This window comes from Nicotiana tomentosiformis, chromosome 12 (genome assembly GCF_000390325.3).
Source record: "Nicotiana tomentosiformis chromosome 12, ASM39032v3, whole genome shotgun sequence".
Classification (NCBI taxonomy): Eukaryota; Viridiplantae; Streptophyta; class Magnoliopsida; order Solanales; family Solanaceae; genus Nicotiana; species Nicotiana tomentosiformis.
Genome location: NC_090823.1, coordinates 50,488,409 through 50,512,711, shown reverse-complemented (window position 1 = coordinate 50,512,711; position 24,303 = coordinate 50,488,409). Strand labels below are relative to the sequence as shown.

The window sequence follows — 24,303 nt, the reverse complement described above, 5'->3', positions numbered from 1 at the left end:
GGCTAAGTTCATATGATGTTTTAGGATGTGTTGGTATGTTTGAATGGGGTCCCGGCGGCCTCGGGTGAGTTTCGGGTTGATTGCGGATTGAGTTTGACCTTGTAGAGCTGCAGATTTTTTGGTGCCTAGTTTCCTTATACGCGTTCGCGAGAGAGGTCTCGTGTTCGCGAAAAGTATCTTAGTGGCAGGTGAAGTTTGTTCTTCACGTTCGCGAAGAAGGCCATGAGTTCATGAAAGTATAGTGTGTTTGTGCATCATGATCATTAGAAGGAACTCGCGTTCGCATAGAAGGATGAGGCAAGTGGGGCACCAGGCCTGTAAGCCTTCGCGTTCGCGGGAGTTGGTTCGCGTTCGTGTAGGCTTGTGTTCATTGGTCATAGCGATCACGAGGGAGGTCTCGCATTCGCGTAGGAGGATTTTTTGGCAGCGTGGATTTTGTGCTTCGCGAACGCGAGGCACTTTCCGCGTTCGCGAAGGACATCTGGGCAACAGATATTTAATTTCAAAATCGAGGGTTTGGACCCATTTTTCATATTTTGAGCTAGAGACCTCGGTTTTGGGCGATTCTTGAAGGAATTTTCAAGGAGTTGATTGGGGTAAGTGATTCTAACTCGGATTTGGTTAATATACATAAATCTATCATTGTTTTTACCATTTAATTAGTATTTTGGGTTGGAAAAATTTGGAAAAATTATAGAAACTTCATAAACTATATTTTGAGGATTTGAAAGGCAATTTGAGGTCGGAATTGGATGATTTTTGTATGGTTGGACTCTTTATTGAATGAATGTTTGGATTTTATATATTTTGTCAGATTTAAAGACGTGGGCTCGAGGTTGACGTTTTGAGTTGACTTTTTGACTTTGGTTAAGGAACTTAGATTTATCGTATGGAATAGATTCCTACAGTTTGTATTGATTGTATTAAGTTATTTGTGGCTTGATTTGAGTCGTTCGGAGGCCGATTCAGGAGGAAAAGGCTTGTTGGAGTAGGGATTTGCGCGGTTTGAGGTGAGTAGCACTTCTAAACTTGGTACTGAGGGTATGAATCCCTCAACTACGTGTTATGTAGTTGGTGTTGAGGTGACGCACATGCTAGGTGACAGGCGTGTGGGCGTGCACCGTGGCAATTGCGACGCGGTTTATTCCGTGGTACTGTGTAGTTATCAAATCTTATTGTTATTAATGTAATCTCCATGAGTTAGAGAAATTGAGTTGTGATCCATGTTAGAAATCATATTTAGGCTATATGCTGATACTATTGGGACCCACCAAGGTCATTTCTGTTGTTGAGTTATTTGCTTAAAATGCAATTATGTACTCAGTCACATTCATCATTTACATATCATATCTTAGTCTCTGTTATCATTTATTGTACATCATGTATCATTGTTTGGATTGATTGGCATGAGATTTGTGAGCCCGAGAGACTGGAGAGATTGATGACTAAGTTGAGGCCGAGGGCCTGATTGTGAGTGATATTTATGGGATCGGGGTGCATGCCGCAGCAGGATTTATTGATTCATGATGGGATCGGGTTGTACGCGGTAGCATGTCATGTTGGCTTATATTAGCGCTTGGGCAGGGTCCGTCCATGCGGAGTCTGATATACCAGTAGTGAGCGCAGGTACTGTTGAGTGTTGAGTGCGAGTGCCGAGTGATTGAGAGTGCTGAGCGATTGAGAGTACTGAGCGATTGAGCGTGCTGAGTGAGGTTGAATACTCTGAGAGCATGAGTATATGAGATTATCACTGTGTTGCATTACAGATGACATGAATATTTGACATGTAACCATAGAGATGTAATTTTCCTCATGCTAGCTATACTTTGCATATTTTATCAGTATTGAGCCTAAACTGTTAAACATGAAAGCATGTTTACTTTTCTGTATTGTGTACAGCTGATTATGAGATTTCTCTTAGTTAGTACTATCATTTTCTGTCATATATGTATTGTTATTATCTGGATTTGGACTGTACCTATCTGAGCTCGTCATTACTTTCAGCCCAAGGTTTGTCCTATTACTTATTGAGTACATTGGGTTGGTTCTACTCATACTACACTCTGCACTTCGTGTGAAGATCCAAGTATATCTGGACCCGGTGGTTGCCAGACTTGGATCATTACCTGCTTGGAGACTTTTGAGGTAACTCCTTTGGCGTCCGCAGACCTCGACTCTCCTTCTTTTTAGTTTATTTAGCAATGTTCTATCTTTCTAGACGATTGTATTAGAAGTTTTTGACTGTGTTGTCATTTAGTAGCTCATGTACTCGATGACGTCCGGATCTTTAGGGATTTTATATTTGAGTCGCAGTTATTCCTTTCCGTTATTTATGAGATTTTTACTGTTAAACTCAATATATCATGCTTTTAAATTAAAATGCATAGTTATTTTGTGATTGTCGGCTTGCCTAGTACTGTGATAGGCGCCATCACGACATGTTGAGATTTGGGTTGTGACAGTCCTGCAGAAGGACATGTACAGGGTTCTTAATTAGCAAAAAGACGAGGCCCTCAAGGATCTCCCTATTCTTCGAGCTGAGCTAGAAAAAGCTCAAAGGGAGGCTTTGTCAGTGAAACTGGAGCATGCTGAACTGGTCTAGAAGGTAAGAATTTTTTAGATTAAAACGAGATATTACGCGTAGTGACTAACGACGCATCCTCGCAGGTCCAAGAGAAGATAGACCTGATTGACTAGCTCCGGGCCTAGATGAACGAGCTGAAAACTTAGGCCGAAATGCTGAGGAGCAGGATGGACCTTCTAGCCTCGGAAAAGGAGGCTACAAAAGAGAAGTTGGCGTCAGTCAAGGACCAGCTCCGGGTGGCAAAGGATAAGACCGACAAGTGGTCTCGGCTAAATGACGAGCTTCAGGCACAACTGGATTCAACCATCTCGGAACGGGATGACCTCGGCCGGGAGAATACTGCACCGAAGTCCAAGTTAGAGGCAGCCTCGATTGATTGCTCCGAGGTTGAGGAAATGCTGGCCCAATACAAAACCGATGTGGAAATAACTGAGGCTCGCTTAATAACAAAGGCAGAGCATGTAAATTGGCTATCCCGGATGGAGACCCTCGAGGAGATTCATGCCTGGAGATTTGATCTGTCGGCCGAGATTGAAGAGGCCAACAGGCTTGAGGCCGAGGAAAAAGAGCTATTGAGCCCGAAAGTTCCGGTGCTGAGTTGGGCTCTGGTAAAGATTAGGCGGAGATGCCTTAGCTCCTCATTTGATTTTGTTTCCTTTTGTATATGTCTTTTTTGTTTATTTTAAGGTCATTTTATCGTGCCTTTTTAAATACTTTTTGGAATATATAAAATAATTCCCTTCGGCAACATTGTGTTTTTATTTTTTAGCATCTATTTGCAATTATTTATTTGAAGATCGTCATTAATGCCTTAGCATAGAATTGTCATAATCTAGAGTACCCATTTTACGGAAGCTCGAATGAGGCCTGATTTCGATAATAACTCTGAGTTGTTTAGGCTTCGAAATCTCGATAGAAAATGAAAGCCTTTAAGATAATTGAGTGTTTTAGTCATACACGACGGTGTTTTGCCGAGGATAACCTTTTAACAAGTTTTAATCATATGTAAGGGCCTTACTTTCTGAGTACGGACTTGGACATCTCCGAGCCGTTTTAAGTTAGCCATAGCCTTTCATGTTCGGTCCCTTCCTAATAGGCTCGGTGCCTCCGGGATTCGATAGCCTGGGCCATCCGAACATTTAATCGGACGGCAGTCCCCGAGTCGGGGTGGCCCCTAGGCTCTAGGATTTAGGATCTGTTATTTAATCTTAGTAACTCAATGAATGTATTGATGGTGCAAAATGCGTAGTGATAAAATATAGATGGAAAATTTCTTTTATTGCTTTGCATGTAGAGTATGTAATCGGGGGCGCATAAGCTTTATGCCATGGCATGAGTAGGCTACATGGGTACAGTTCGTTTGACCGTTTAACCCTTAAAACGAATCCTAATCATCAAGCCTTGGCTTTTAGTATTAAATAACAACACCTTCTAAGGATCCTAACTTAGGGGGAAATGGCCCCCAGTATTTGACATCGAACTCGTGAGGGCTCGAATACTGTCGGTCCGGTATAGGTGATTAGCAACTCCAGCTTCAGACTGGCCTTCGAAACTAAGGTAGCACGTTTTACTGTTGCCTCGTTAAAAACCTTGCCGTAAAACCCACTTTGGGAAAAAATCAGTTCAAGAAAAAAAGAGTTCAACACGTGCTTTCAGACATAATACTCATATTTTCCCTCGGCTAAGTACCTGCACAAGTTAGTCCATAATATAACAAATTTCAAAAGGAAATTATGCCCGTACCTTAGCAGTAGTACCACTTTAAGTGTTCCACATTTCAGTTGTTCGGTAGTTGTACACCGTTTCAGACTCAAGTTTATATGAACCTTTCCTGGTTATTCCGGCAACTCTATATGGTCCTTCCCAGTTTGTGCCTAGTTTCCCGTCGTTTGGGATCCTGGTGTGTGGCGTTACTTTCCTTGACACCAAGTCCCTGACAAGAAAATGTCGAAGGTTACCTCTTCGTTTGTAGTACCTACCCACTTACTGCTTTTGTGTGGCCAACCGGACCAGGGCGGCTTCTCGCCTTTCATCCAATAAGTCCAAACTCATGGTAATGGACTTGTCATTTGACGTTTCAGTAGCATGATGGAACCTGAGGCTCAGTTCCCCCACCTCGAACGGGATTAAGGCTCCCGCGTTGTAGACTAAAGAGAACGGGGTCCCTCCGGTACTTGACTTTGAAGTCGTTCGGTATGCCCACAATATTTCGAGCAAGATTTCCTTCCACTTTCCCTTCGAATTGGTCAGTCTCTTCTTCAAGTTTTGGAGTATAGTTTTGTTCGTTAACTCTGCTTGTCCGTTCCCCTTAGGGTGGTAAGGTGTTGATAATATATTTTTGATTTTGTTCTCCGAAAAACTTACTTCCTTTGCTGCCGATGAATTGTTCTCCATTGTCACAAACGATCTCGGTCGGTATCCCAAATCAACATATTATGTGATCCAGATGAAGTCGATGACCCCTTTCTTCCGAACCTTCTCAAACACCCGAGCGTCGACCCACTTGGAAAAATAATCAGTCAAGAGTAGTATGTATTGGGCTTTACCGGGCGCCTATGGCAGGGGACCGACGATGTCCATACCCCATTTCATAAACGGCCACGGCGATAGGACCGGGTGAAACATCTCTCCTGGTTGATAAATCATTGGGGAGTGTCTTTGACACTCGTTGCATTTTCGTATGACGTATTTCGCATCGTTCTCCATCTTATTCCAGTAGTAACCGACTCTGATTAACTTTCGAGCCAGAGATTCTGCTCCCGAGTGGTTCCCACAAGTTCCCTCGTGAACCTCCCTCATAGTGTATTCAGTCTCTCCCAAACCCAAGCACTAGTTAGTGGGCCGAAGAAGGATCTTCTGAATCCCCTCAACCAAGCTGAATCTGGCAGCTTTGATGCGCAAGGCTTTTGACTCCTTGGGATCCGATGGCAATTTTCCTCTTTTCAGGTAGTTTATGTATTTGTTTCCCCAATCCCAAGTAAAACTTGTCGAGTTTACCTCGGCGTGACCTCCTTCTACCACCGAGTTCATCAGTTGTACCACTACCCTCGAGTTCAATTTATCAGAGTCGACAGACGACCCTAAGTTGGCTAGTGCGTCGGCGTCACTGTTTAGATCCTAAGGTACGTGTTGTAAAGTCCATTACTTGAATCGGTGTAAGGTCACCTGCAACTTATCCAAGTACCTCCGCATCCATTCCTTCTTTACTTCAAACGTCCCATTGACTTGATTTACAACAAGGAGGGAGTTACATTTGGCCTCGATCACTTTAGCCCCTATGCTCTTAGTCAGTTCTAGACCTGTAATCATAGCTTCGTACTCGGCCTCGTTGTTAGTCAATTTTCCAGTTCTAATAGACTGTCTAATTATGTTACCCGTAGGTTGTGTTAATACGAGACCGAGCCCGGGACCCTTCACGTTGGAGGCACCATCTGTGAATAGGGTCTAGATCCCCGAGCTAATCCCCGAAGTGAGTAGTAATTCCTTCTCGACCTTGGGTATCAAGCCTGGCGTAAAGTCGGCCACAAAGTCTGCCAAAATCTGAGATTTTATGGCTGTTCGGGGTTTGTACTCGATATCATACCCGCTAATTTCTACGGCCCATTTGGCCAGCTGGACTGAGAGCTCGGGCTTATGTATGACATTTCTCAGCGGGTAAGAGGTCACGACACACATGGGGTGGTATTGAAAGTGCAGTTTTAATTTCCTAGAAGCGCTTAATAAGGCGAGCGCTAATTTTTCTAGGTGAGGATACCTTTTTTCGGCATCGCCTAGGGTTCTACTAACATAATAAATAGGAAATTGTATACCTTCTTCTTTTCGGACCAGGACACCACTTACCGTCACCTCGAAAACCGCCAAGTAGAGATACAACTGTTCGTCTGCCTTCAGAGTGTGCAGTAAGGGGGGCTCGATAGGTATCGCTTGAGTTTTTCTAAAGCTTGCTTGCATTCTGGGGTCAAAGAAAAGTTGTTCTTCTTTTTCAATAGTGAGAAGAATTGATGGCTCTTATCCGACGATCTCAAAATGAACCGGCCCAATGCGGCTATCCGCCTGGTCAGTCTTTGCACTGCCTTGACGTTGTCGACTACGGCGATGTCCTCTATGGACGTTATTTTGTCTAGGTTGATTTTTATTCCCCGGTTAGATACCATGAATCTGAGAAAGTTGCCCGAGCTGACCCCAAATGCACACTTCTCCGGGTTTAGCTTCATGTTGTACTTCCTCAATATGTCGAAGGATTTCTGCAAATGTTTCAAATGGTCCTCTGCTCGCATGGACTTAACCAACATATCGTCAATATAAACTTCCATTGATTTCCCTATTTGTTCTTCGAACATCCGGTTGACTAGGCATTGGTCCATGGCACCGCATTCTTTAATCCGAATGGGATTACGTTATAACAGTAGGTGCCGAATTTGGTTATGAAAGAAGTCTTTTCTTGATCGTCCGGTTCCATTCGAATTTGGTTGTACCCGTAATAGGAGTCGAGAAAACTCAGTATCTCATGTCTAGTCATTGCGTCGATCATTCGATCGATGTTAGGCAAATGGAAAGAATCCTTTAGACATGCCTTGTTTAGATCCTTATAATCTACACACATCCTAAGTTTATTTCCTTTTTTAGGAACGACTACTATGTTAGCTAACCAATCAGGGTATTTAACTTCCCGGATGGAACCTATTTTCAGAAGTTTAGATACCTCATCCTTGATGAATGCATGTTTGATCTGGGACTGTGGCCTTCTCTTCTGCTTAACCGGATGGGACTTCGAATCCAAGCTCAATTTGTGAGTGGTCACCTCCAGTGGAATCTCTGTCATGTCTAGATGGGATCGGGCGAAACAATCAATGTTAGCTTTAAGAAATTGAATAAGTTTTTTCCTAAGCTCGGGGGTTAATCCCGTGCCCAGGAATACCTTTCGATCCGGTAGGTGCTCGATCAATATAACTTGCTCCAAAACCCCGATTGTCGATTTGGTGGCGTCAGTGTCATTGGGTGCTATGAAAGATCTCTAAATGTTATAATCATCATCATCATCCGCTTCGTGCTCCTTCTATTTTTTTCCGGCTCGGCTGAGGCCGGTATCATTGATTGCTATTTAGTTTCTTCTTTTTTGGTCAGTTCCCTTCTTTTGGATGTTGAAATCGCGGGCACCGGGATTACTTCATCGACAACGAACCTTTTTTTTGCGGATGGCTATTCTACGTAGACTATTTTGACTCCTCTCGGAGTGGGAAATTTCAGCGCTTGGTGTAAGGTCGAAGGCACCGCTCTCATGTTGTGAACCCACGGCCTTCCGAATAAGGCATTGTACCTCATATCCCCTTCGATCACGAAGAATATTGTTTCTTGGGTGGTCCCAACAGTGTTTACCGGTAAAGTTATCTCACCCTTCATGATCTCACATTCCATGTTGAATCCGTTCAATACCCGTACCGCCGGTACGATTTGATCATGCAACCCTAATTGTTCTACGACCCTTGATCTGATGATGTTGACCGAGCTATCTGGATCAATCAACACACATTTAACTCAAGCTTTATTAATAAGTACGAATATTACCAGTGCATCGTTGTGAGGATGTACGATGCCCTCGGCATCTTCGTCACTGAATGAGATGGCTCCTTCCAGGACGTAATCCCGGGTGCATTTTTCTCTCGTGATAAAAACTTTGGTGCGCTTTATCATTGGCCTTGGGGGACATCAACTCCACCAATGATCATGTTGATTACGTGCTGAGGCTCCTCTTATATGACCTGTTTGTTGGTGTCCCTATTTCTGAAGTGGTTTTTGGCTCAATCGCTTAGGAATTCATGAAGGTGCCCATTGTTGAACAATCGAGCTACTTATTCTCTTAGCTGTCGACAATCTTCGGTCCTATGACCGTGAGTACTGTGGTATTTACACACCAAGATATGATCTCTCTGGGCGGGATCAGACTGCAATGGTCTTGGCCAATTAGTCTCTTTGATGTGTCCTATGGTCGACACTATACTTGCAGCGTCCACATTGAAATTATACTCTGATAATCTCAAGCTTCCCTACTCCCAGGTGACCTGTCAAACCCGCTCTTGTTCATCAGGCCCCGACTGCTTGGTCCTCAATCATTTCTCTTATCGTTCGTTGCCGGGTGGCGCCCGGATCCATTTCCCCTCCGAGCCGAACCGTATGGCTGATATCGATCTTGGACTTGCCTCGGCTCCTGATCAATGGTTCTTTTAGACCTGTCATCGGTTCTAATGGGGTAAACAGATCCCAATGGGGCCCCGTATTGGTCGTCCTCGACCCTAAGCTTTGATTGATACCTGTTGTGGATGTTGGCCCAAGTGACTGCCGGGTATTCCATCAAGTTTTGCTTTAGCTACTGAGAAGCCAAAGAACTTCGGGGAGTTAAGCCCTTGAGTAAATGCCTGAACGGCCCAATTATCCGCGACCGGGGGCAGGTCCATCCTTTCCATCTGGAACCTCGACATGAACTCCCTAACCATCTCGTTATCCCCTGCTTGACCTTGAAATGGTTCGACTTCCTCATCTCGACCTTGATGGCATCGGCATGGGCTTTTATGAAAGCATTTGCAGGCATAGCAAACGAGTCGATAGAATTCGAAGGCAAGTTGTGATACCATATCATTGCTCCCTTGGACAAGGTCTTCCCAAATGTTTTCAGCAACACCGACTCATTGTCATCGTCTTCCAGGTCATTTTCTTCGATCGCGCATGTATAAGAGGTTACACGCTCATTTGGATCCTTGGTCCCATTATACTTGGGAATGTCGGCAATTTAAAACCTCTTCGGGATCGCCTTCGGTGCAGTGCTCGGGGGGAAAGGCTTCTGAATGAACTTGTTGGAGTCTGGCTCTTTCAATATCGGAGGCGCTCCCGGGATCTGATCGACCTTGGAGTTATACGTTTCTACCTTCTTGTCGTTGGCCTCAATCTTTTTCTTGCCAGACTCAACCCGTTTTGTCAATGCTTCTAGCATCTTCATCACCTCGGAAGTTTCCTCGGGCCTGAATTCACCCAATTCCACGACAACTTGTTCATCCCTCCAAATATTTTCCCTGGATTGCTCGGGCTCGAACCTGTTAGGGGCGTGGATCTAGTTCTGTAACTGCACTATCACCGCTTGCTGAGCCTGTAATATTTCAAAAATCAACTGCAAGCTCACCCATCACCTTCACCTTCGGGCGCCTCTCGAGCCGTTGGCTGGGGTTTCCCTGCGAACGCTATTTTCGGGATCAGTTGGTAGATTGATGTTGATGGCAACCTATGAGTTACCATCGATCGGGTCGGCGACTGGGACACCATTGGGATCAATAAGGGACACATCATTGCTAAGTATTACATTATTATTCTCACTACGATGGCCTGATTCAGCATCAAGGTTCAAGTGAGCAGACTGGGAATTTGACATCCTTAGGCTAACCTGGAATCTAAACTTCAAAGAACACGCGTAAATAGGTTGTGTTATGGAGATTTGTATCTAATCACCACTATTATCCTTAGCTTTATGGTGGGCGCTAAACTGTTTATCCTAAAAAATGGGTAACAATTAAATTTGTATGCGGTTTAAAGGATATGTGATTCAATTTAATACGAATGATCTAAAAACAACAAGTAATTAAGTCAAAGATAAAATGAAAGATCAAACCAATTGTAATGTGATGATCAAGCCTGATCTTAGGTTGAACAGTAAAATTCGACCTCGATCGGACCCTCGATATAAGCTCGGTTACGAATAAAAAAAAGAATAACTCAAGAACACTTTGAATAATAGCTAGAAGACAAAAATAAACTTTATTGTATTGATTTGCGTGTCAACAAGGTGTTCAAATAAAAGAAATTTTCTCCTTTATATAGTAGGAAAATTTCAGTCCTCGTACAAGTATAAATAAGGTAAAAAAAATAATCGATAAATGTCGACCCGCAGTTGATATCGGACGGGATTCCCGCCGTAATATCCGGTTTAGGGAGAATATTACGGCTCCCTACTTGTCATGTATAACTGTTCCCCGCGTTTCCCATGGTCTAGAAACTTTACTTAATCTGGGTCCATTATTTTACTATGCCCGATCCCAGATACATCGTTCACTCCTCCCGGGTTCTGATACGAGGGATCCTTCGGCCTTGTTTATAGTCGCGTCGAGCCGTGCTTTCCTTTTGTTTCCTCATTGGGGAATCGGGAAAAACTTTGCCCCCGATTTTAGCCGTACATATGTACAATGCTTTAAGGAAGCTTCCATCAACTACCATTATTAGCCTACAATACTTTCAAACAAATGTGTAAAGAGAATATTTGTAAACTTGTAACTAGGCTACAATATTACAAGGTCATCTTATGAATTGTTTTATTGTGTAATTTTCTCTTTTTTTCTTGGTTTGGAGAGAGATGAGAGAGAGAGATGAGGGGACAAAAGAAATATTAAAGTAATTGAAGAACTATCAAATCTATAAATAGCTGAATCAGCCCATGGAAGTATTACGAGGAATTGGAAAAAAACACTTAAAACTTTCATAAGCTTCGGTGAAAGGAAGAAACAGATGGGGAAAGAAACAAATGGAGAAGCAAGAACACGTGAAGAAAACGAAGATTCTCAAGCCCAAGCAGATATTTGGAAGTATGTGTTCGGTTTCACAGAAATGGCTGTCGTAAAATGTGCCATTGAGTTGGGAATCGCTGATTTCTTGGAAAGCAATCAACAACCTGTTAGCTTAAACCAACTATCTGCTGCACTTGGCTGCTGCTCCTCTTCCCTCTATCGCGTCCTGAGGTATTGTTAGACAGTTGTAATATGTGAAGTTGTTAACAATCAAAAGGATACCATTCAAAAAAATTTCAACCTTAAAACTATGTTCAATAAATAAGGATGTGCTTGGAAGGGAATATAAGAACAGACAAAAATTACGACAGTAACTTTTAGGCTTATCATATCCCCAAAGATTGCTGTCTGCTATTCCTAAAGCCGGCTGATCAATTTCCATAGAATTATCTCTTTCTTTTTTTCTTCAAATTTCTGGCAGGTTCTTGATCAATCGTGGAATATTTGAGGAGACATCAACCGGAAATGGCGAAATCAGTTATGTTCAAACACCTCTTTCCCGCCTTCTACGAAAAGAAGGCGGAAATAGCATGGCTGCTTTCGTGCTATTTGAAAGCAGCCCGGTGATGCTAGCGCCGTGGCATAATCTTAGTGCTCGTGTTTTGTCAAAGGAGAATACAGTACCGGCATTTGACGCAGCTCATGGGAAGGATGTTTGGAAGTTGGCAGAAACAGATCCTGGGTACAACAACCTCCTAAATAATGCAATGGCATGCGATGCGAGGGTGTCCATATCAGCGATTATCAATGGTTGCCCAGAGATATTCAAGGGGATCAGCTCATTGGTGGATGTTGGTGGAGGTGATGGAACAGCTCTTAGAATATTGGTGGAGGCTTTTCCATGGATTAAAGGGATTAACTTTGATCTCCCTCATGTTGCCTCTGTTGCTCCTCATTCTAATAGCGTTCAACATGTTGGAGGCAACATGTTTGACTATGTTCCTAAAGCTGATGCGGCTTTCCTCATGGTAATTAACTAGTTATTTCAAAATATTTTTCATTTTAGAATAACAAAAAGTCATTTGCTTCCTTCGTTTCCAAAAAAGAAGGCTATATTTCCTTATATACTCCCTCCGTTTTAATTTAGATGAGCTAGTTTGACCCTGCATGGAGTTTAAGAAAAGAAAAAAAGACTTTTGAAACTTATATTCTTAAAAGCTTAAGGGGTAAAAGTTTTTTGGGCCCATAACATTTGTGTGATTATAATAGCTTCTCATTAAGGGTAAAATGAGTAAAATGAAGAGTTTAAGTTGAATTATTTCCAATTATAGATGTGTCATTCTTTTTGAAACGGACTAATAAGAAAAGTGTGTCATCTAAATTGAAACAGATGAAGTACTTCGATCTAGAAAGAACAACACCTTTTTGAATTTTGAAAACACTTCACCGAAATTCCCATTTACCTTTAGGACCAAGTTTTTATGGCCACAATAAATATTATGACATATTTAGGATTACATATTTCAAATGTGTATAGCCACACAAATACTGTTATGTTATATTTAAACGACAAATTTTAAAAGTATTCATTTTTTTCTTAAACTCTGGCCCATCAAATTATGCCATAAACAGAGGGAGTATTATTATCTTTTTCCAGATTTGTTCTTTCTGCTCCAATTTGTGGAATATAATTTAGTGAAACCTCTAAAGGAGAGATAAAGGGTGGTTTAGACACATATTCTTATGATTGATGGTTATTAGATGTCTTTCCTAATAAGTATTAAAAACCTTTAAAGGCATATAATATGGAAAGAAAGTAGTATTAGATAAGTACATAGATATGTAATCAATTACTTTGCAACTAAGTCAAGAGAAAAGAGAGAGGAAGGGAAGTTTTCTTCGAATAAGAAAAATTTTCGAAAGTTGAAAATTTTCTAAATTTGAAAATTGTTAATACGTCATTGATAACTTATCAAAAGGTACAATGAAACCACGGAGAAGGGTCAAAAATATTTCTCTACTATTAAATATTATTTTCAATTATCCTTCGTTATACTATTTGACTAATTTAATCCCTACCGTTTTACTATTAGTCATATATACCCCTCATTTAACAGAAGAGACACATGACAGGCTTATAAGCCATTTGGAGCATCCAGATCACCCTACCCAATACCCGACACTAAAAATATATCCTTATTCTACATCCCCTCATCTGGATTTATTTTCCTGTTATGTCACCGGTGAAGCTCGCTTGTTAGCAGAAAATGGAACAATGTATGACCAGATTGGATGTAGCTATGTTCAATGCCAACCTTGGAGAGTTTGCTGATGAGATTCCTTCAGATCCTATATCAGACCCGATTAGTGATACCGATGTTCTTCCCATTCCAACTAGAAAAGCTAGTTTTTTCTTTTTTGTTTTTTTTTGGGGGGGGGGGGGGGGAGGGGAGGGGCACAACTAAAAAAGTGCGAAGAATTATGTTTGGATTTTCCTTAGATAGAGTATTAGAGTCTAGACGTGACCTTAGGTAGCTAATACTGCTCATGATACATAGGAAAAAATTTGCCTGTTACAAAAAAATATTGTTACATAACAGTGTTTGATGGATGAGAAAACTATTTATTTCAATAGATGCGCCCCTCTTCTCCACCATCACCTCCCTTACCCCTTCGGCTCACCTCCATAGTCACCACCAGTGATAAAGAAACTCACATTTTTTACCCATTACCACTCAAAAAAGTTACCAACAATAATTAGATTTAATCCTTCTGCTCTACTGCTCCATTCTATCATCCCCACTTTTGCTAAGGAACCCCTTTATCAAGAACTTACCCAATTTTAAATTAAAGGGGGAGGGGGGGGGGGGGGGAGGCACAACTAAAAAAGTGCGAAGAATTATGTTTGAATTTTCCTTAGATGGAGTATTAGAGTCTAGACGTGACCTTAGGTAGCTAATACTGCTCATGATACATAGGAAAAAATTTGCCTATTACAAAAAAATATTGTTACATAACAGTGTTTGATGGATGAGAAAACTATTTATTTCAATAGATGCGCCCCTCTTCTCCACCATCACCTCCCTTACCCCTTCGGCTCACCTCCATAGTCACCACCAGTGATAAAGAAACTCACATTTTTTACCCATTACCACTCAAAAAAGTTACCAACAATAATTAGATTTAATCCTTCTGCTCTACTGCTCCATTCTATCATCCCCACTTTTGCTAAGGAACCCCTTTATCAAGAACTTATCCAATTTTAAATTAAATTCAGATGTTCATAGCTCTACATATATATTTTTGGTTTAGTAAATGTTGATACAACAGTGAAAGTATAGATCTTAAAGTGAATGGGCTTAATAGTCGTATTGATTTTTCATTAGGAAATGATAATCTTATTGCTAATTCATCTTCCCCTCTCTCTTCTTGGAGTCTTGAAGATTATTATCCTTCAAGTTCTTGTTTTTTTTTCCTTTTCATTTTTTGTAATTTTTATTGTCAGATTCTTTATTTAGAGTGTGTTTGGTATAACAGAAAATATTTTCCGTGGAAAATATTTTACAAGAAAATATTTTCTTGGAAAACAAGTAGTAATTTTACTCATTTTCCGGTGTCTGATACGCAAATTGAGGAAAATAATTTTTCAAGAGTATTTATAAATTATAATTTAGATACAATAGACATGAAGCCATAAACTTTCAAACCAACAACCTTCCGAACCCACAAATTTCATTAACTTCTGAACCGCTAAACTTTCGAACCCGTAAACTCTATAATTTCTAAATCCGCAAACTTCCAAACACATAAACCTCTGAACTCATAACTTTGGAACTCGTAAAATTTCGAACCTGTAAACTGAAAAATAAAAAAAAAAAGAACTGAAAATATATAAAAAAAAATATTTTTTTTGCAGGAGAAGGGGGTGCAGAAAAACGAAAAAACAGAAAACAGAAAATTAAAAATACAAAAAAAAGAAAGAAAAACAATTGTGGGTGGGGTGGGTGGGGTGGGTGGGGGTTAGGGTGGGTGAGTGGCGTTGAAAAACGGAAAAAACAGAAATTTGAAGTTGGATAGGGTTGGGGTTAGATATGAGGGTAGGTGGAGTTTTTAAAAAATATTTTCTTAACTTTTTCTAGGGAAGTCATTTTCCTCCAATTTCAGGAAAATGTGATATCTAGGAAAATATTTTTCAAATTATTTTATGCAACCAAACAGTGAAAAATGAAAAAATATTTTTTCGAAAAATATTTTCCGTCATACCATACACACCCTTAGTCTTGAAATTATGGAATACAAAATTATTCGTTCTTGACAACAATTGACAAAGAGGTGTAGCGGATATAACATTGGAGGGTTTCTTATTTATGGATGGGGTTTCTAATTCGGATATTAAGGGGTTGGGTACGGGTAAATGGTCGTGTTTAAGTTAAAATAAGGGCTGAGTATTAAAATGGCTTCTAAGCTTGCCCCGTGTCTCCTCCGTTAACTTAGGGATACGGTATGTGCTAAATTAGCCAAATAGTTAAATTAGCCAAATAGTATAAAAAAGGGTAATTGTAAACAATATTCAACAGCCAGAGGAGTATTTTTGGCCGCATACTTCAATCCTTACATTTTGACAAGCTTATAACACTAAGCAATCACTTTTTAAGAATTTCAAGGAGTGCTATGGCAGCTTTTTTATGCGTACGATATCTTTATAGTGCTTTTAACTTTAATAATTCTTTGGATACACCTGTTTATTGTTCTTAATTTCTATAAACGTTTTTGTTTTACCTCATGGTGAATATTAGTGGGTATTACATGACTGGGGAGATGATGAATGCATACAAATCTTAAGAAAGTGTGGAGAGGCAATTCCAAAAGACACAGGAAAAGTGATAATTGTGGAGGCAGTGATTGGAAGAAAAGGGGATGACAAGCTCAAGGATGTGGGTTTGATGTTGGATTTGGTTATGATGGCTCACACAAGCAACGGAAAAGAAAGGACTGCCAAAGAATGGGCCTACCTTCTGAGTGCAGCTGGATTCAGTAGACACACTATCAACCACATTAATGCTGTTCAATCTGTTATTCAGGCTTATCTTTGATTCTTCTACTTTTCTCTTATTAAAACAATAACTGCGCCCTTAGGGGTAGGGGGCCAACTTATTCATTCTCTTTATTGCCATTTCTTGTTATTAAGAACGTTCTGTCATGTGAAATGGTTGCTTTGTGATTTTAATCCAAAACATTAAAAACTCAGTATGAAAATATTACTCCATCCGTTTCAATTTATGTGAACCTATTTCCTTTTTAGTCCGTGCCAAAAAGAATGACCTCTTTCTTTATGTGAAAACAATTTACTTTTATGCAATAATTTATAGCCACACAAAATATATGTGTCTCATTTTACACCATAAGTTCAAAAGTCTTCTCTTTTTTTTAAACTCCGTGCTCAGTCAAATAGATTCACATAAATTTAAACGGATGTAGTACTACCTTTGTTTAATTTTCCCAATGGTATTTGACTTTTGGCACACATAAAAAGTAACTATAGAATGTGTGGCTTTAAACATATAATTTGTGTGACTATAGAAGAGGTAACCATAGAAGATTGTCATTAAAGGTAAAACAAAAAAATAAAAGTTAAAAATATTTCATCAAGGATAAAATATTAATGTGTTCTTTTATAAATAAAAAAGGTTTATATTTACCCTTCTACTTTTAAATATTGTCTATATTTAACCTCCGTTATATTTTAGGGGCATATATACTTTTACTGATAGTAAAATATTCAAATCTGTCGGTGCTCTTGTGAATGTGGACCCAGATATTAAAATGACATTGTGGACGCCATATTTTTGTATACTTTGAAGAAATAAAAAACATCCTTTTAAAAATGCTCTCCTTCATTCTCCATACCTTCATGACTGCGTATTTTGGAAGTGAGAAGTTACATCTTTTACGGGAGTCCGAAATCAAAATGTAGTTCTTTTAGACTCAAAGAATTAAAATATAGGAAAAAAACTTGGGGACCATAATATGTATAGTGTTATATTTCACCGCGCTATACCTTAACGACACGTTTGTCCGTTAAAGTATAGCGCGGTGAAATACCGCGCTATATTTAAACTTTAAATGGGCGGGAAAGTATAGCACGCATATATACCACGCTATAGTATAGTGTGCTATATATGCGCGTTATACCTAGATAAAAAAGCGTGCAAGTCTCCTTCCTCACAAACGCGAACCAGAACCCCCCTTCGTTTCCGGCGGTCCTCCACCATTGTTAACCAAAAAAAACTCAATTGAAGCCCACCGGTCCCACAAAAATTGTAGATTCTCGATCCCACATCGTATCTAAAGCGTTATCTCGTAGTGAGTTGCTCGTTTCGGCTCCAAATCACCAAATCTTCAACTTTTCAAAAAATTAAAATCGAGGTATTCCGACTTAATTTTTTGTTAAAACTAATGTATAAAAATTGCCTATTAGTTCTTTTTACTGTGTCTATATTATTTCATGATTGTTTTACGATTTAATTAATTTGTTATTTTTTATCCGGATTATGTTATTAGTGTGATAAAAAAATTAATAAAATAGAGAAATTATTATTAGTTAATTTTTACTTTATTATATGTTTTTTCGTGATTATTTTGTGATTAAATTAATTTATTATTTTTATCCGGTTTAGACTAGTTATTTGCTAAAAGATTAGTAAAATAGATAAATTATTATTTTAGGAATAATTAATCTTATTTAGATATTATTGTTGTACAATATGTGACTTTAGTTCCCTGTAATGGTATGTTGTGCCCGTCATTTTAATGTAGTGCTCATATTTGTAATGTTGTGCCTTTTAGCGTAGTAAAATGAGCGTAATATCTTTGTAGTTATTGAAATTAATCATTTAATTATTTGTTAAACCAAAAATATCTGAAAAATATTGACAGTTCAAACACAAACTCTCTCGAATTCTAGTCAACAAACGTAAGAAAATAACAATATTTGTCAAACTAAGTATTGTTATATGAATATTTAATAATTAAATCTTGTATAGTTATAAAAATTAATTATTTAATTTTATTATAGTCAAAAATAGGTGAGTAACAAACAAATATATAAAATACGGATAATACACATTGCTACGTTACTATTTGATACATATATTTGACATATCCAGCGTTTGCGCCCCACATTACTATTTGACCAACATGGCTTCAAAATCGCACGTTTGACACAATAACACCTTGGTACGTCATTGCGTCCAGACATTTCTTAATGCAAGAACAATGAAAAATTTATGGAACGTTTTTCTATTTATTTTGGTTAAGCGCAAATAATAACTAAAATGCGCTAGGCTTTAATAGGCAAGACAATACACATAACGCCCTTTGGTGGCGCGTTATGTTTTGCGTGATAATGATTCTTTAGGGTACAATACAACTTTTCCAAAATGGCAGCTTTTTCAGGTCGACAAGACAATACACATAACGCCCTTTGGTGGCGCGCTATGTTTCGCGTGATAATGATTCTTTGGGGTACAATACAACTTTTCCAAGGTCCTCAAAAAATCTCTTAGAGTTTCATCGTCTTCGATATTAAACTTAGCATAACAAGCAACCCCTTGCGGAGTAACAGAATACGGATATCTTCCGATTACTTTAATATTCACCGAACATTTGCTCACACTCATTTTTTACATAACAACGATACCAATGTATCGTACTCCATAGTAAGTGGCAACTTAACATGACACTGTGAAGAATAACTATAGTGTACTGAGTTATTCTCCATCACAACCTCACCCCATCCAATATAATGAAATCCTAATTCTTCGCTCTTCAGACATTATGACAAAATACAAAATAACTTAACAAACAAATATTTAACGAATAAATATTTCGGAAGACTTGAAGGATTCTGAATGGATTTTTACAAAATCCTCCTAAAACTCTTTAAATAAGGAAAATCTTGATGTATAGTGCCTTAGATATGCACGCTATACCCAGTTGAATTATTGGTCTGTCAATTAAGTTCAGAAGATTTATTAGTGGGCCAAACTTTTACATATAGCGCGGTATTTAACCGCGTTATACCCTGTTGAATTATTGGCGTGTCAGTTAATACTAAAAGAATTATTGGTGGGCCCAATAATTAAGTATAGCACGGTATTTTACCACGCTATACCTTTATGGACAAACGTGCCTTTAAGGTATAGCGCGGTGAAATACCGCGCTATACATATTATGGTCCCCAAGTTATTTTCCCACATATTTTGATTCTTTGAGTCCACAAGAACCACATTTTGGTTTCGGACTCCTTTTATGGGCGGACAACGTATACTTATTGATGGCATGGCCATTAATAAAACATTTCAAGTAGCGACATTTATTAAGAAGTTACCACCTTGATGTAAGGATTTTATTTCACGACCCAAAATTTCACCCGAGCCGTGATGGCGCCTAACACCACTTGTTAGGCAAACCAATAACAAATATGCAGAATTAAACTTCAACAACGATAAAAAATAGTCTCAAATAGTGGAATAGTATAAATAACTTAAGTCATAATGACAATACAACTGAAACCACAAAAATATGGTGTCACCGAGTGCATGAGCTCTATAGAGTGGTAAATATAAAGTCTGAACAAAATACAATACTGTTTGAAAAACTAATAACAATAATATAAGATAAAGAAAGGGACTTTAATGCCTGCAAACAGGATAACAGTGCTACCTCGAAATCTCTAAGCAAATTCGGATAAACAGCTCACAAGCAACCACCACTATTATTAACATTTGGATCTACACATGAAGAGCACAAGATAATACGAGTACAACCAATCCCATATACTCAATAAGTAGCATGTCTAACCACAAAAAAAGCAGTGATGAGGTTAGCAAAGTGTGATGCTCACTTTCAACAACCAACAATAATAATAACAGCAGAATAATGACATATAAGAAAAAGCAGCTTAAATAACAACATGCTCAACACTAACACAATAAAAGGAGAAATAGGCATGTTTTTCAAGTATATCAGTCAATGCATCAACTTTCCCACAAAAATCACTTAGACAAATATTTATCAAGGTAAACTATGATTTCAAGCTCAAAATATCAAGTAGAGACATCAAATACCAATTAACATAAGGAAAATACAACTTTATGCCTGCATGTCAAAAATAAATTTCAAAATCAACAACATCACAGTGTAAGCATCAAGTATACGCAATATCATCATGCTTATAGTGTCTGGTACAAATACCTCTGAATCATCACAAACACACACTCAGTACTGTAGGGGTGCCTGACATAAGTCCCTCACTAAGCACATCTCGTGTGCCTGCACTCACAAGGCCAATAGTAACATGGGCCTGACTCCGGAGGGGCGGATCTTGGGCCAAGCGCTGACCAGATGAAATGTCAACGATAAATATCACTCAACCAACTATGGGGGCCTTGGTGCAGGCATCACCTCACTAACAAAATCAACACGACTCTCTGGCCCAAGATTAGTCATCAATCTCCTCAAGTCTCAATATGCCAATATCTCACAGTATCATACTCAAAATACCGCACAAAATATACCAACGTGCCATAATTTAGCTCAAAGAAGTGTCAGACATATGGACACTAACAATAAGTGAGATAACGTATAAAGAGTGCAGAGAGACAGAGATATAACATGCGAATATAATATTATGACTGAATAATATGACTGTCGCTATGGCAAATAGCTCAATATAGCAGAAATGGTCCTATCATATCTCAAACAGATAAAAACAACCTAGATACAACTTCGAGCATGAATAATAGCTCAAACAGATGTACAACCGGAGGAAACACAGTATCACGGAAGCATGAAAGCAAAACAAGGCCTAAAGTGTACCGAGAACATGAATAACCCGGGTGCACGCATATACGCTCGTCACCTCACATATGCGTATCCCAAGCCTATAACAAGCATCATAGCATATGAAAAATACCCTCAAGCCAAGCCTAGGCAAGATACATACCCCGAGCGAGCGAGAATCAAATAAAGCCATAGGAATCAATCCCAAACAATATAACTTCAATCTCTAATCAAACCACCAAAAGTCAAAGTTAACCTGGGTCCACATGATCAAAATCTAAGTCAAAGGATAGATCCCGACTATCCATAACCTCGCGAGTCCAAATATATGTTTGAATTCCAAAATCGAGTCCAAATCGACTCATAAATCTCCAATTTACACTCTCCAAAATTATAGGTAAAACCCCCAAATCTAACTTTCAAATTCCATAATTTAGGCGTAAACATTCACGGGGAAATAAGGTACATAACCAAAATCTAGTAAAAAACCCTTACCCTAAAAATTATAGTGAAAGCCTCCTCCAAAATTGCCTATAGCCGAGCTCCAAAACTCATAGTAGTGAAAATAATCTAAACCTTCGAATTATAACATTCTGCCTGTGATATTCGCATATGCGGAAAATTTGATTGCTTCCGTGATATTTCTTCTACAACAAAACACTCGCCGATGTGATATCCGCTAAACCGGCTGACCCCTCGCTTCTGCAAAGAAAGGTTTGCTCATGCGGAGCCGCTAGTGTGTCCTAAGGGCGCGTCTATACATGCGCTTCTGCGGACTCCCAGGCCCAGGCCAAACTCCGCTTCTATAACCTTGCAACTATGCAAAAGCTCTACAAGTGTTACACACAAGAACCTATTCTATCAACATGCAACAAAATGATCCATAATCAATCTGAATCTCACCCACGCTCCCCAAGACCCCATCCAATCTGTAACGATCCGACTGATTATTTTGTGTATTTGCACCCTGTTTCCCCTTTTTATGCTTCACGCATGTGTATTTGTGGTTCTATGACTTGTGGGGTTGGTTAGATTCGTTCTGAGAAGGTTTTGGGTTGATTTGGATCCTTTGGTTCTTGGTTTAGAGTCCTAAGTTATAAATATTGACCAAAGTTTGACTTTTATGAAAATGACCCCAGAATGGTGTTTTGATGGCTCTCATAGGTTCGTATTATTATTTTCGAATTGGGCGTATGCACGAAATCAAATTCCGAGGTCCCTAGGTTGATTTGACTTGTTTTGCCGAAAGTTGGCAATTTGAGGTTTAGAAGATTTTCCAAGTTTGACTGTAGGTTGACTTTTGGGTACCGGGTTCAGAATTTGATTTTTGGACTTGGAATAGGTCTGTTATGCTATTTAGAACTTGTCTGCAAAATTTGGTACCATTTGGGAGTTGATTTAATAGGATTCAGATGCTTGGTTACAATTCTAGAGGTTCTTGAACTTTTCTCTGAAATTCATGCGTTTTGATGTCCGATTCGTAGTTCTAGACGTTATTTTTATGTTTTTATCGCGTGAGCGAACGAGTTTGTATGACAATTTTAGACTTGTGTGAATGTTTGGTTTTGAGCCTCGAAGGCTCGGATGAGTTTCAGATATGTTTTAGAAAGGTTTGGAATGGAAACATGTTGCTGGTGTGCTGGTGTCTCTGATGTCGCAATTGCGAGCACCAGCATGGCAATTGCGAAGTGAGCAGGTGAGGATCAGATATCGTAATTGCGATGCCTCACTCGCAATTACGAACAAAGGCAGATTTGGGTAGGATCAGAATTGCGACATAATTTGTCGCATTTGCGAAGGGAAAAGGGTTCGAAATTGCAAACCCAATGTCGCCTTTGCGAAGTTCCCTTAGGCTGTCAGTGGTCGCATTTGCAAGATTTTCTTCGCAATTGAGTGGGTCACAATTACGACATCTGCAACTGAACATAAGGGATGAAAAGTCAATATTAAGTCTCATTTTTCAAATTTTAGAATCCTAGACTCGGTAGGAGGTGATTTGGAGAGGGGATTTTCATCTACAAATATTAGGTAAGTGTTCTAATTAATTTTTAACTATATTTTATAATTATATTTATAATGACCCGATGGTCGTTTTGTGTATTATAACCCCGTTCCCCCTTTTATCGATTATTATATGCTTAATTATGGTTATCGAGGTGGTTGGATTGGTTCCGGGGAGGTTTCAGAGTAAATTGGGATATTTAGTCGTTGAAGGCTTAAGTTGAAAAAGTGGATCGGAGTTTGACTTTTGTGAAGACGACTCCGAAATGGAGTTTTGATGGTTCTGATAGCTTCGTATGGTGATTTAGGACTTAGGACTATGTTCGGATATTGATTGGAGTTCCGTAGGTTGTGTTGGCTTGAATTGGCGAAAGATGGAAAGTTAAAGGTTTGGAAGGTTGAGAAGTTTGACTGAGAGTTGACTTTGTTATTATCGGGTTTGGATTTTGGTTTCAGAAGTTGGAATAGGTCTGTTGTTTTATTTATGACTTGTGTGCAAAATTTGAGGTCAATCAGAGTTGGTTTGGTATGTTTCGGCATTGGTTTTAGAAGTTGGAAGTTCAATAGTTCATTAGGCTTGAATTGGGGTGCGATTCGTGATTTCGATATTGTTTGATGTGATGTGAGGTTTCGACTAAGTTCGTATCGTATTTTTGGACCTATTGGTATGTTTGGATGGGGTCTCGGGGGCCTCGGGTGTATCAAGTTCGGCTTCATTTTGGACTTTGGTGGACTGCTGAAAACTGGGCATCTGGTTTCCTTATACGCGACCGAGAAGGGAGGATCGCGATCACGAAGGGTTGTTTGGTGGCTGAGGGAATTGTTCTTTGCGTTCGCAACAAAAGGCACGCATTCGCGAATCTTTGAGGTCTCAGGTCATCGCAGACGCAAGATGGTTCACGCATTCGCGTAGTATAGTGGTTAACTGGAGAGTCAGGCTTTAAGCCCCTACGATTGGGTAGGTCCGCACGCGTTCGCGAAGGGTTAGGTCGGTTAAGCATCGGGTTCGCGACTTTGTTTCCGCGTTTGCATAGACCATTTTGGAGTGCAGTGAATTTTAGTTCTTCGCTATCATGCACAAACTTTCCGCGATCGCGAAGAGGAATATCTGGGCAGCAGATTTAAAATCCCAAATCAAGGGTTAGAGTTATTATTTCATATTTTGAGTTGTAGAGATCGGTTTTGGGCAATTTTGGTGGGGATTATTACGTCTTGGATCGGGGTAAGTATTGTTTACTCGATTTGTTAATATTTCATGATTACATCTTTATTTTTAGCATTTAATTAGTGAATTAAAGTCAAGAAATGAGGGATTTTATGGAAACTTTTCAA

The 24,303-nt window shown here is 39.4% G+C and overlaps 1 protein-coding gene across 1 annotated transcript; it reads left to right on the top strand.

Annotated features, from left to right (window-relative positions):
- The first annotated feature begins 10,868 nt into the window (after positions 1–10,868).
- On the top strand, positions 10,869–16,383 carry LOC104100600 (acetylserotonin O-methyltransferase-like). The gene is made up of 3 exons (XM_009607867.4): positions 10,869–11,358; positions 11,609–12,155; positions 15,924–16,383. Exons 1-3 carry the CDS (start codon positions 11,129–11,131, stop codon positions 16,218–16,220), a joined length of 1,074 nt encoding a protein of 357 aa, XP_009606162.1. The 5' UTR covers positions 10,869–11,128; the 3' UTR covers positions 16,221–16,383.
- The last annotated feature ends 7,920 nt before the right edge of the window (positions 16,384–24,303 follow it).

Excerpts from the sequence above, each read along its gene's own strand:
- LOC104100600 (XM_009607867.4), top strand. The coding sequence starts at position 11,129 with ATGGGGAAAGAAACAAATGGAGAAGCAAGAACACGTGAAGAAAACGAA. Across the intron at positions 11,359-11,608 it reads TCCCTCTATCGCGTCCTGAG|GTTCTTGATCAATCGTGGAA; the intron begins GTATTGTTAGAC and ends AATTTCTGGCAG. Across the intron at positions 12,156-15,923 it reads CTGATGCGGCTTTCCTCATG|TGGGTATTACATGACTGGGG; the intron begins GTAATTAACTAG and ends GGTGAATATTAG.